We start from the raw sequence: 12,748 nt of genomic DNA on the forward strand, positions 1-12,748 counted from the left end.
TTCCCTAGCTCTGTGCTTTGACTCTGATATAACACCATTGGTGGAGGTTAGACTTGCATTACAAGTCAGCTTTTCTTAGTAAATATTGCTGGGAAAGTAAGATATATCAAACTCATTTAACTATAAAATCATTTATGTTTCACTGTTGCATTTTATTGAAAGAATTTATCAAAACATTCAAATTTATATATTCATGATTTATACAAAGCTTAAAAGTAAGATTTAACATCTGTGACTCAGAACACAGTATATGGAAAGATTCAACTAAAGCAGAGCCAGTAAATAAATTCTTTTATACCCAGGAAAGTGGATTAAGACACTTTTCTCAGCTTGAGCTCTCCATTGTCCCCCAGAGTTAAGCGTATGTACCAGTAATGTAAAAAATAATAAAAGAAATATTCGCTTCTAGCAAGTATCATTGACATTGTTGATGCTGCAGTAGTAACAATCCTATGGTGAAACATCCTGTGCTGACAAATGCATTATCACTTTTCTATACACCATGACAGTGTATGGCTGATCTCCTCTGGGGCCAAGGGGAGAAAGAGGCTGATCCAACACCAAGGCCTGAAGTATGAAGGTTTGCATATGTTGTATTTTGCAGAGCTGCCTAGAGATGTCCAGCGGTTGTAAGTGAGCCTGGAACCTTGAAATGATTTGCTTTAGCTTTAGAGATGTGTACAAGGTGAGCTTACCCAAAGTCACGCTAAGCAAGCTGTACGTGGTCTCACTTCGCTACTGCTTGCTTTTCTCCTGAGGATGCAAAGCACCAGCAAGCTTTAGTTGTGCCCCAAACAATTGGGGCACATTGTGAATGATGTGCAAGCAAAAAGAAGCCCTTTATCTATACTATTGCTACAATTGTACTCAAGGAATTAAGTTCCTTTTTAGTGTTGACAGAAAATAAAAAAATGTCTAAAAAGCTATAAATCCACAAAAATTGGAAGGTGGATACTGCTGGCCACAGACTTAAAAAGATGCCCTACAAACATATTCCCTGTAAACTGTGCTCTTGAAGCAAGAAAAGCTAATCTAATGCAACATTTGAAATGTTTCGGAAATAGTAAAATGGGCCATAGTTAGACAGCAATCAAGCATAAAACTTAAGAAAAAAAGTAATCTAGAGTACCCATTGCAGTAAAATCTAAGCACCTCTTAATAGTTTTGCACCAGTCAACTTTTCCCAAATTCCCTGAGATGAACAGAGCTGTAATACTAGCTTTAAAATTGTTTTAAGATTTTAGAAACTACTATATATACAAACTATAATGTTTGATCCCGGTGTTTTTGCAAACAATCTTGTAGAATAGTAGTCTCCTGAACTAAGATGGTCTGTTTTTCACTTCTGCAATGAGTATTAGTTAATGATTATCATCATTAAATAACGATCTACTTAGGTTTTGGATGAAAATACAATTTTTTAGTTAACATTGAGGCAAAACAGGGAATCTGTTTTTTTCCTATGGCATTAATGTCTCTGCACACATCCACCTTGCGATGAGATACTTTCCTGTTAACGACAGTAAGAAGTTCTGTGAACTCCAAGGAAGAGCCGTGCTTCCTAAGTGCCTCACACAAATCTTGAATGTACCAGGAGCCGTTTACAGTTTCACGATGAGAAAAGTAACCTATCATAGAACAGGAACATAAAATTATATCCAAGTGTAAGTAGTGATGCCTCTTGAAAAATATTGATGAGAGTTACTGCTCGCTAGCTGCATCCGTAAGGGATTACTAACAGCTGTAAATCTTACTTCGCCAATTATGTAATTTCACTGGAAATTGTAGATGGGAAATGGCTTTGAGATCACTTACAGTGCTCGGCCAAGAGGAGCATGGCTCAGGGACTGGTAGCTTACAGGATTGTATCTGCATATTACAAGAGAGCAGATGGGACTGAGGACAAGATACATGGAGGACTGGAGAGGACAGCCACATAATGCAAGGAAGTTCATAAGCCACCAGGATCCTGCAATCCTGGAAAAGAGGGGAATGCTTGCTGTCAGCAGACAGCTCAGCAGCAAGGTTATGATGAGAATGTTTCTGCTTGGCAAATTAACTGCAACCTTGATGGTTTATTTTCACTTTTTCCTTAACATGTGAGGCTCTTTCCCAGATGAGATGTCACTTATCAGGCATGTAAAACAGATGACCTGGAACTGTACTCGTTATTTTGAGTGCAAAATGAAGAAGTGTTCAAGCTTGTTACGGTGAAGTATCAGACATCAGATGTAAAATATTAGAACTTACCTTGCGCCACAGAATAGCACATGATAAAGTCTGCACCAGCAGGCAGGGTATAGACACCAGCTGCATCCACCTCAGTCTCATTGACAACAGATTCATTGCTACTGTCTATTGAATCCTGAGCAATAACTGGATCGTCATGTTTATCACCTCGACACGCCTGTTGGTGAGAAGTATTGTTATGCTTTCACCTCTGCCAAGCTCACCTTTGTTAATATGATACTTCTGACACTAACCAGAGGGGACTTCTGTTCAGTTAGGTGTTCCACATTACCATGAGTCTGGATTCATAAAGACCCATTTACTTCTCTATCAATTAAAATATTGGTGACAAAGTCCAGTGAAAGCTCTGAGATGATCACAGAATTGCTGAGATTGGAAGGGACCTCTTGAGATTGCCTAGTCCAACTGCCCTGGTTTAAGCAGGGGTCACTAGAGCAGGTTGTCGAGGACTATGTCCAGTCAGCTTTTGAGTATCTTCATAGGTGGAGACTCCACAACCTCTCTGGGTGACCTCTTCCAGTGTTTGACCACCCTCACAGTAAAAACGTGCTTTCCTGTGTTGAGATGGAATTTCACGTGTTTTAATTTGTGCCAGTTGCCCCTTGTCCTGTCACTGGGCACCACTGAAAAGAGCCTGGCTCCCTCGTCTTTATTCCCTCCCACCAGGCGTTTATAACATTGATAAGATTCCCCCAAGCCATCTCCTCCAGGCTGAACAGTCCCAGCTCCCTCAGTCTCTCCTCATGAGAGATGCTCCAGTCCCTTAATCATCTTTGTGGCCCTTTGCAGGACTCACTCCAGTAAGTCCATATCTTTCGCCTCACCAGTGCTGAGTAGAGAGAATCACCTCCCTCAGACCTGTTGGCAAGGCAGCATTGAGTAAATGCTCTGTAGCACAGCCATCATTAAATGCTGTTACACTTTTGCTCTTAGGTCAGTCTCAAATGTGTTAGTTGGGGGAGGTTCTTTTTGTGAGAAGCCAGTAAGTAAGCCCAGTATTGTCAGTGTTGCAGAAACACTATACATGGAGGATAAGAAGGTAAGAACACACTCAAAAGATACAGAGTAGGTAAAGAGCATTACTTAAGAACTATCACTAAAGAAAGAAATATGAAAATCTTTCATTTACAGTGATGAAGTTCCATCCTTGCTGTTTCCTCTGATTTCCAAAGGTAAATGCTATGCTGATTGTGCCGTAAAAGAACTCAGTTGAACTGTACTAAGTTCATTTGCTTTTTGACGAGTATATATTATAAATGTTTCCAAGTATTACTTATAACTTAAGATTGAAATATGTAAGTATTTTTACGTCTTTGGCACCTAGTTAAAAAAAAAATCAAAGCTGAATGAGTCCTAGTGAAAGATGAATTAACAATGTGCTGATTCTTGCAGCGGCCTTGTGCCTAAGGAAGCTTTCATTTGAAAAAAAGGTAATTCTTAGAATTACTCTATAAACTACTACAATTACAATCTGCTGAGGGCCAGGTTCTCATTTGAGTTTGCTAATCATAATCTGGATAAAGATGGGATAAAGCCCTGTGGAACCTGGTTTGACCCCATAACTGACTTGGCTTTGAACAGGAGGCTGGACCGAGACCTCCTGAGGTCCCTTCCAACTTAACTTGTATTATCCTGTGAACCAAGGAGTGAAACAGGAGGTTACACATGGGCTTTATTTGACCACCTAGCACAAGCAGTATTTCTGAGACAATAAAACCTTAAATTGATTCTTTAAATTCTACAGAGATGCCAACTATTGGTCATGGACAGAAAAGAAACAAAACAAAAAAATAAAGTAAATCAGAAAAATCATCACCACTAGCAAAAATACCAACCAAACAAAAAACCCACAAAAGAACAACTTCTGTAAGGATCAAGTAAAGGGACTTGCCTGGAAGGAAACAGTGAAGGTAAGGGGGTTTGATAGCTGCCTACAGCCTAGCCTAGGGCTGTGAGGTGTGAACAGTAGGAACTGAGCTGAGGCTGTACACAACTTTCTCAAAAAAATGATACTGTCTTCTCTGCCATTAAATGTACACTGACAGTCAATCCAACATGGGCTTAATTTGGGTTGCTCTTCATAAAATTAGTTCTTATTAAATACAGCTAGAATCATAATATTAACACTTGTGTACATAAAGGTTTTTTAGAAAAGAGAATAATCCCTGTCTTAAATACCTTTAAGGAACAGTTTTCCATACCTCCTTTCCTAAAGATGCAAAAACTTTCCCTTATGGAAAGACTGTATTAGGAAAACTGATTTCTGTATTACAAGAAGACATAAGTCAGTGTTAACTCCACTGAATTCAGAAACAGACATCTTACCTGAATGATAAATATCTTGGGTTTTCCTACCAGACTCTGGCACTTGTCTCCTCTGAACATGTCTGTGATTGTCTCAATTCTGATTTGGGCATCATATGCATAAATGTGATCATTCTCACCGTGACTCAGGAACACACAAACAAAGCAGTCAGCATTGCTGTGGTCATCCTTAGAGGCTGAAATAGTCAAGTGGTGTTTAGATGACTAAACAGTGATCTTCAGGTTTAAAAAACATTGTACATTTGTATCATACAACTTAATCTCCAATCAGTCCTTTTTCAAATGAACCCTATTTTTAGATAGTGTAACACTGCAGAGATTTGAAGGTGCAATGATTCATCATGGCTGAAGATAAGGGCTGCTACAAGTAAAAAGAATAATATTATTAACTTCTCCCAGCTGCAGGTACTTTCTTTCAGCTCTTAGTGACTTCATTAGTTCTCTCTGCAGAAGCTTCACTTACATTGCAATAAAATAATCTGAAGTCTAACCCTTAAGTCCTTCTAATGTTAAACAACTCCCTTGTGCACAAAAATTTTAAGTTAGATGAACAGAGAGAATGGAAGAAAAGATATCTGGAAATTCTGCTACAAATAGTTAGGCATAACTAATATATAGTCTCCTACCTTCATAAATTTTCTGCAGCACATCTTCTGCTTTCAGATCATCAAAATGTCTGACTTCAAATCCAAGGTCTGTCAAACTATTGTTAAAACACATCAGTATCAGTACAAATCTTGCTCAAATTATATGTCAGTTGCTACTAACTCAGTTGCTTTCCCTGTGAGAGAATGAATATTCATGTTTATGCATTATTTATGAAAAAAACCTACTAAACTTGATTTTGAACTCAAACTGGTGTCAAGTACAGGTGTAATATCTAAAGTTACTTCAGTGAGTTTGCCCTAAGAGAGGTCTGGACACACTGAAAACATAGGACTTGTGCCAGCAGTTTCTGTGACTCAAAGAACTGTGCCTTGAAGCTTTTTTATTATGGCTTTCTTTGCCAAGGTTACATAGGTGCTGATGTCTGCAAAATATTTTGTTCTGTAATTAAATGTAAGCTTTAGGTAACTGCTTATTTGACCATGATTTCTGAAGTTTAGCTTTTTAAGCTTGAGTAGAGAAACCAAGTTTCTTACCTGCATTTCAGATTGTTTCTGTCTGCAAGAGTCCCACGTCTATCTGGCAGCCTCAAATGCCAAAAAAAGTGCTCATGATTGAAGATTAATGCAACTCCTCTTCTTTGATGGTTCATTTTGTATTGCACTGCAGGATCAAGTCTTTGTCTGTTGCCAGAGATGGAAAATATTCTTGATAAATAAGTTAATGGCTAACTGAATTCCCTCCCTGTATTCCTGCTAGCTGAGATTTTTTAATTGACTAGAGACTTTGAGGATCCAATTTCAGAAGGCAAGACCTCAAAATGTGCAGTATTTCAGGAAGAGCCTAAATCGCTAGGTCTTTTTGAAAAGCTTGGGCATGTTAACCAATTCAGTAAAAACAAGTGTTGGGTGTGTACTAGGCTCTATCCAGGTAGGTTGAACGGTTTCTCTACAACATATTTGTATTTTCTCTTGCCAGGAGGCTGTCTCATTAGTAACGCAGTAAGGCATAAAGCAGTGCACTTTAGACTTGGCTCCAATTTTCTGCGTTATGTGTTTAGCTAACTATTATTTTAACATAATTGGATAGTGCATATATACTTATTTGGAATCGTAGCTGTCTGAGATTTGCTCCAAGTTCTTCTAACTAAACCAAGTGCTGCATCATAACCAATAGACTATAAACTGGTGATGAGGTGGTGTGCATAGTGTATCTTGCAAAAGGAGAACAAATTTGTATTATTTACCCTAACAAAATGAAAGCTATGACAATACAGCTGTTCATCTTAAATTTTTAGCAACCAGTCAACAAAATCCTAAAGCTGAAGGACACCGTTGTTCTGAGGGACAGAACAAATGACCGACCCAGCTTCTAAGCAGAGAACTTTAAACTATCATGGCAACAAACATATGGATCATCTCTGTGTTTGGAGTAGCATTCAGCAATTTTATTGTTTTATGAGCAAAATACAACATAGAAGTCTGTGATAGCATGCTATGGACTGTGCACTTGGACCCAAAAGGTTGTTTCCAAGTGTTGGCATGGCTGTATTTTGAGAGACAAAGCAGACAATCTCACTGCTTTTGTAGACAGAGGTATCGGTGCAGGGAACAGAAACTAAAACGCTTCTGGCAATAGCCCTGGCAATAGGCAAGGCCAGTGCTATAGATGTACAGAATGACAGTCCAGGTCATGCTGCCCTAGGACTCTAGTCAGAGCTGTCATTTTTGGCATGTTACTGGTTTTTTCCTACTATGGAATGTTCAGTTTTGGTGCAATTGGTGGAAGAAGTTGCTTAGAATATTTGCCTGCAGACATTACTTAAAGATCGCAGTTTCATCAGCAAAATGCTTTTGTTTCACTACAAAATGACCAAAGTTATCCATAAACTATTTCTGCTTCTCCATGTTATTATAAGCAGTCCCTTAATAAAACATCTTTTTATAACATCTGCATAAGAATTCAAACAGGGAACAGGAATTCTGGATGACTGTTCAAAGTCTGGGGATTTTTACAATGTTGGCTGGATAACCAAAAAGAAAAGTTAAGTGGGGTGCTTTATCACACTCTCCCCAGTTTGAGTACTTAACATGTTAAAATGCAAAGATGATAAACTTTAGCCCTGTAATTATGAATTATATTTCACCTGTACCAGTACAGGAGCTTATTCAGATTCTGGCAATTTATCTTCCTTAGGACTTGGCTAGACATAGGGCTAATAGGGATTTTGGACAGTTAGGTCCCTGGATCCTGTGAATGACCATTAAAGGATGATTCCCTAAATAGTTCTTCCTCTGCTCAGCTGTATTCACTGAGTGAGTGAGGCAAAGGAAGTTATCAGGCAGGTAGTTTACCTTTTCCAGGGCTAGATGATGATGTAAGGTAGAGTAGGAAAAATTCATGGAATCACTATCCCATGGTCCCTTTACCCTCCTTCCAGAGGAATATATTCCTGTGCAACACTCTTATCACTTAGTCTGCCCAGTTGTTTCTTCGATTGTGATGGTATTTTTGCCACAGTCTCTGCACATTGCCTAACGTAAAAGGAGTCTGCTCCTAAAAGCCCCTTCTGCATGCCTTCATGATAAGAAGGGTGATTCTACATCTGGTGTAGCTAAAACTAGAAACGTGTTCTGTAAGTGGGTGGAGTTGAGTTGAATAATCCAGTCACATTCTTCACAAAAATCAGAAAACCCTGCACTGACCTCAGTGTCATGGGCCATCTCTGTCATTGCCATCAGAACTTTACCTTCTATCAAGTGCATCTACTTCTGTGATGTTCTGATTTCCATCTGTTAGAGAGATCAAAAAGTGATTTAGCCACTAAATCATTCATTAAAAAGAAACAATTTGAACTTGTGCATCCAGCCTTAAAGTTTAGCTGTTAATGTAAACCAAACGCTCATTCACACATCAGGTAAGTAGGCATGCAGCTGAACAGCTTCATTAGTGTTTGCACCCACAGCTTTTGGAGGCTGTTCTTAAAGTTCTGACTCCAACAGTCTGAATTTTAGGTGGTCAAGACATGCATATTTTATATCTGTCTGTGTATCTGTATCTATATAGACATATTCAGAGATCATGACTTTATCTAACTAACTAGCTGGCTGTATTTATTTAAACAGTCTCTAACTCAATAGTTACGATTTTACATAATCTAAAAATACACTGGTGTATCTTTTATTTCAGTAAAGCTGCTAATGCCAAGCTGAGCATTGTTTTTGAGGTTGGATGCAGCATATGAGTCATAGCAGGTAGTGTAACAGTATGTATAGCTAATGACAACTGAGAAGATGCAAGATTTATACCTTTTCTTCTGCTAAACTATATAGACAGAAGTATCTCCAGTAATAGAACGCACATAAAGGTAATGTGGGAACAACAGGGAACATGCACATCTTGGGAGCGCACAGAACTAAAGACTTGCAGATGGTTAGGCCAAAATATTTATTCCTTTTGCTTAAACATCTCAATGGGCTATAAAATCACAGCTCCTACTACTACCGGTGGAGACCAACTACCACATTATGAAAACTATGTACTATACCGTACCTGTGGTGGTTAATGTAGGTCTGCTATCCAACTGGACGTGGCCTGCAATTAGAAGAGAAGATGGGTCATGTATACATATATTTTACAAACTATTTTGTATATATGATACTACCTTTTCACATCTGTTTTTCATATCTGATTAAAGCCTTTTGCAAAACAAACTAATATAGCTATGTGTTGATAGAGGAGAAAAGTTCATAAAGACATTAGAATAAACTTGCAGAAATCTAGAATTGGTTTTACAAGCTTTTATGTTGAACACCATAGCACAGGAGGGGGGTGGCTCAAAGGAAGTCACATGCTTCTAAGTGTTACTATTTACATATAAACTTCCCACCGGCAAATACCAATCGTGCTTTCAGGTGTTGGGTCTTACAATTATCGCTAGTAACATGAACACACAAAAAAGCTATTTCAGTTTGCTGAAATAACATACAGGCCAGACCCATGACAGAAGTGCTGATAAATGAGTGTAGATAGAACATAGCAACAATATATATGCCTGTGCCTCTGTTGATAATGTGTAGCCAGAGATCTTTAAGAGTGCATCTGTATTTTTAAATTTATAGTGTACTTCTGCTTGTGTATGTGAGATCTGGCTGATGCTTTTGCCTCAGCTTAAGGGGAGGAAGGGGTAATCCACCCCCCAAAAAAACAACAGACCATAAAAATGTTATAGTCATCAAACTTTTAGACAGAAAATGGTGTCATGTAGACACAGGAAGAATGGAATTCCTGGGCCAAAGGAAACTAGGGAAAGATGGTCTTCCTGTTCTTTTAATCCTGTTTAGTCAGTTCCCAGTCTTTAGCTTTTTATTGCCACTGTCATATCATTCAAATAAACACTACTTAAATTATGATTTATGAAAAGCTTTCTGCTTGTCTTACAGAGGCTTGTTCTAAAAACTGATTGCTTGCAATGGGACTACTTACTTGTCTTAAATCTCTTGAAGATGGATTGTTTCAAAGGAATCAAAGATCAGGTATGCACTGCATTACACTGGGATCTGATAGCATGTTTCCCTGGATACATTTTAATCTCAATAGGTCTATCATTTGGGTCAAAGGACATGGCATTGAGAAAATACCAGTAACCAAATGCACAAAAAAAAAAATGTATATAGATACACATAAGCTGTTAGGCTGTTTGGGGAACCAAACCCACAGAGTTCCGCTGCTCCTATCTTCTCTTGTCCTCCTGTTACACATCACTGTTGTTCCTGGGCACCTGAACCCCGGCTATCCACGGTGTTTTCCCCTCTTTTTATGGTGCTAGCTGTTCTTCTGTGTTGACAAAGCAACGCCGTTTCCCCGCTCTCGCCCCTCCCCAGCCGCCGCCCTGCCAGGCTGTCCCGGGGCGGCGGGGGACGGGCGGTGGGGCTCCCCGTCGTTAACCCCCCCCCCCCCTTTCATTTCCCGCAGCCGTGGCGGGGGACCGACCGCCGGACAGACGGACTTCCCCCTCCGTGGGGGGCGCAAACCTACTTCCGCGTTGGCTGCTTCTGCGGCCGTGCCGTCCTTCTCCCCGCCTGCCACCTTTTCCCGCTCCCCTTCCTTCCCCGAAGGGAAGCAAAGGCCACGCTGCCCACGGACGCCGGCAGCGACCTCCGGGCAGCGCTCCTCCACCGCTGTCGCTTCGGCTCAGCCGAGGGGGGAGGCCCCTCTCCCCCCACCGCCCTCGCAATGACACCCCTCTCCCCCTCTTCCCCCGCGGGGGGCGATCGGCGCCGTGCCCGCCACAGGCCGGGTTGAAACCCCTGTCGCCAGAGCACGGGGGCGGCCTGGGGACCGCCGAGACCGTTAACGGCTCCGCACGTTAAGAGGGGGCGCGCGAGGCGGGGGCCGCGCCGTTGCCTCCGGCACGCGCCGAACAACCGACGCCCCCCCAACCGCGCGGGCGGCCGCCATCACCCGCCTCCGCCCTCGGTTCCCCCCCGCCGCCCACCCACCTGCCGCCCGCCGCCGCTCCGAGCCCGACATGACCGTCGGCAGAGGCACCCCGGTGCCGCGCCCTGCCGTGCGTGCGCGCCTTGCCTTCCCGGGGCCCGCCCGCCTCCTCGGCCCGGCCCAGGCACCCCGTCGGGGGCAGGGCGTTCGTCGCCCTTTCCCGCCCTCTGTAAGCAACGGGCTGGGAGTGCTGCGGCGCCGTGAGGGCCGCGGGGGTCCCGGTGGCCGGGGCGGGAGGCAGCGGCAGCAGCGCCCAGCGGAGAGGCGGCCGCCTCCGGCCGGCGGGACGGGCCGCTGCGGGGGCTTCAGGCCTTCCCGGGGCGGCGGGCAGACGGCCGCACTCCGAAGGTGAATCTGTGATGCCAGCGGCTTGGTGTGGCAACTCTCTGCGCGGGGGATTGCGAGGGCCGGCTGCCGTAGGTCGAAACTCAGCCGGGAAAATGAAAGGGCGATGTGTTAAAGCGTCTCCTATGACTTTTTAAGTTTGTCATGCATTATCTGTATGCCTGCGATGGGTGCTTTAGCGACCATGTTTCGGTAACTTGCACTGTTGTATACAAAGGCATCATCCTGAAATACAGCGAGAACCTACTGTGTTTACTAAACTGAGATTTTTCAAAAATCTCAGTTTATATTAGAAGTCCTCAGGACTATATTAGAAGTCCCCTTAAAGGCACATGCTTTGCTGAAAGACTACTGTTACTCAAAATGCATTTACATTCGGGCACCAGCATATAAACCCTTGAAAGATTTGGATGTAGATCATTTTGCAGCTTTGCTCTATTCTTGTATCAGTTGTCTTTGATGATCTTAGAACTGTGAGGAGAGCACCAAGGTATCGAAGAGAGTGCCGAGGTATCTTAACAAATGCTGATATTCCTTTTCATTATATGGCACTTACTGTTTACTGATTGATTGCATAAGAAACAACAGTTTCTAAACCAAAGCCAATGACAAAAAACATCCTTCTGTATAAGAGCTTTGCAGATTTGTACCGTGGATGGATCTGAATTTCCTGTCTGGCCTATTTCTAGGTAGGCTCTAGGATAAACTCAAGTATGAATACACTCTTAGCGATTGCTGCTACAAACACAAAAGGAGGCGGATTTAGAGTGGGATTTTAGGTATTTTTACCCGGTCTGTTTGGCCTGTTTTTACACAGGCTTCTTGCATGACTAAATCTTTTAGACAAGATGTCTCCCTTTTGGTTAAAGGAGCTATGGGTATTTCTAATTGCCTTTGCTTGTTTTCCCTTTGTTCGGACTTGTTATCCTCAGACTGCCAGTAGGCAGCTAGATCAAGATTGAGCTGTTGTTTACATTGTCTTTGTGTATACGCTAGTTAGAACATGATACTATTCTAGGAGTTTAGCGTCATCCACTACAAAACATTTAGACTCTTATCCAGCAGATTCATTTTTTGCAAACTGCAAATCCCAGATCTCTCAGCTCATACTAGAGCTGCCCCTAAACCCACTGGCTGCAAGAATCCTGTGTGAAGTAGCAGCTGTAGAACCTAAATTTGGGACTCTCTAACAGCAGAGTTTGAACTTGTACCAGCTATGTTCCTCAGCCCGACAGTTAGCTTAGATCCCAATAAGACAATCAAACATCTTCTCCACTTTGTTTTGCTGGAGGCTAAGAGCACACTCAGTCCGCTACTGTGTTCGGATTCTTGTAGTAGTCACTTTCTAGCTCAAATGGAATCCAATACATAGCATTAGTAGCAAGGCTTGCTAAAGCCTTAGGCCGCAAGCTGTGAACTTTCACCTACATATGCAGACCGTATACTGCACTTTTACTTAGCTATGTGGAGGAAGGCCCTGAAACCAGTGCAAACCAGAAAGATAAGGTAGCCACAACCATCAACAGAAGGTGTGTCTGTTGAAATAACAAAAGGAGCGCCTGCCTGGAGACAGAGAAAGGATCCAATGAGGGAACAAGAAGACCCCAGACCCAGATATTGCTTTTGGACAGAACCGTCGCATGTGGGGAGGGGAACTTAAATTGTAAGGGTATAACTACCCAGGGGTTTCTGTGTTGGGGGTCCCTCTCTGCAGGCACCCAGC

The 12,748-nt window shown here is 42.2% G+C and overlaps 1 protein-coding gene across 3 annotated transcripts; it reads right to left on the reverse strand.

The window, feature by feature from the left end:
* Positions 1-131: 131 nt before the first annotated feature.
* Positions 132-10,817, reverse strand: CASP6 (caspase 6). Of its 3 annotated transcripts, XM_075500721.1 has the most exons (9): positions 10,683-10,812; positions 9,667-9,782; positions 8,734-8,775; positions 7,931-7,973; positions 5,718-5,864; positions 5,202-5,278; positions 4,576-4,751; positions 2,251-2,407; positions 132-1,628 (listed from the first exon to the last, which is right to left on the reverse strand). In XM_075500721.1, the coding sequence occupies exons 5-9, from the start codon at positions 5,831-5,833 to the stop codon at positions 1,390-1,392; spliced, it is 765 nt and encodes a 254-aa protein (XP_075356836.1). In that variant the 5' UTR covers positions 5,834-5,864; positions 7,931-7,973; positions 8,734-8,775; positions 9,667-9,782; positions 10,683-10,812; the 3' UTR covers positions 132-1,389. The 3 variants fall into 3 exon arrangements, with proteins under 3 accessions (XP_075356836.1, XP_075356835.1, XP_075356837.1); XM_075500720.1 differs by lacking the exon at positions 9,667-9,782 and having other exon boundaries at positions 10,683-10,817; XM_075500722.1 differs by lacking the exons at positions 9,667-9,782; positions 10,683-10,812 and adding an exon at positions 10,219-10,259.
* Between the last annotated feature and the right edge of the window lie 1,931 nt (positions 10,818-12,748).

This window comes from Mycteria americana, chromosome 4, assembly GCF_035582795.1.
Source record: "Mycteria americana isolate JAX WOST 10 ecotype Jacksonville Zoo and Gardens chromosome 4, USCA_MyAme_1.0, whole genome shotgun sequence".
NCBI classification, from domain to species: domain Eukaryota; kingdom Metazoa; phylum Chordata; class Aves; order Ciconiiformes; family Ciconiidae; genus Mycteria; species Mycteria americana.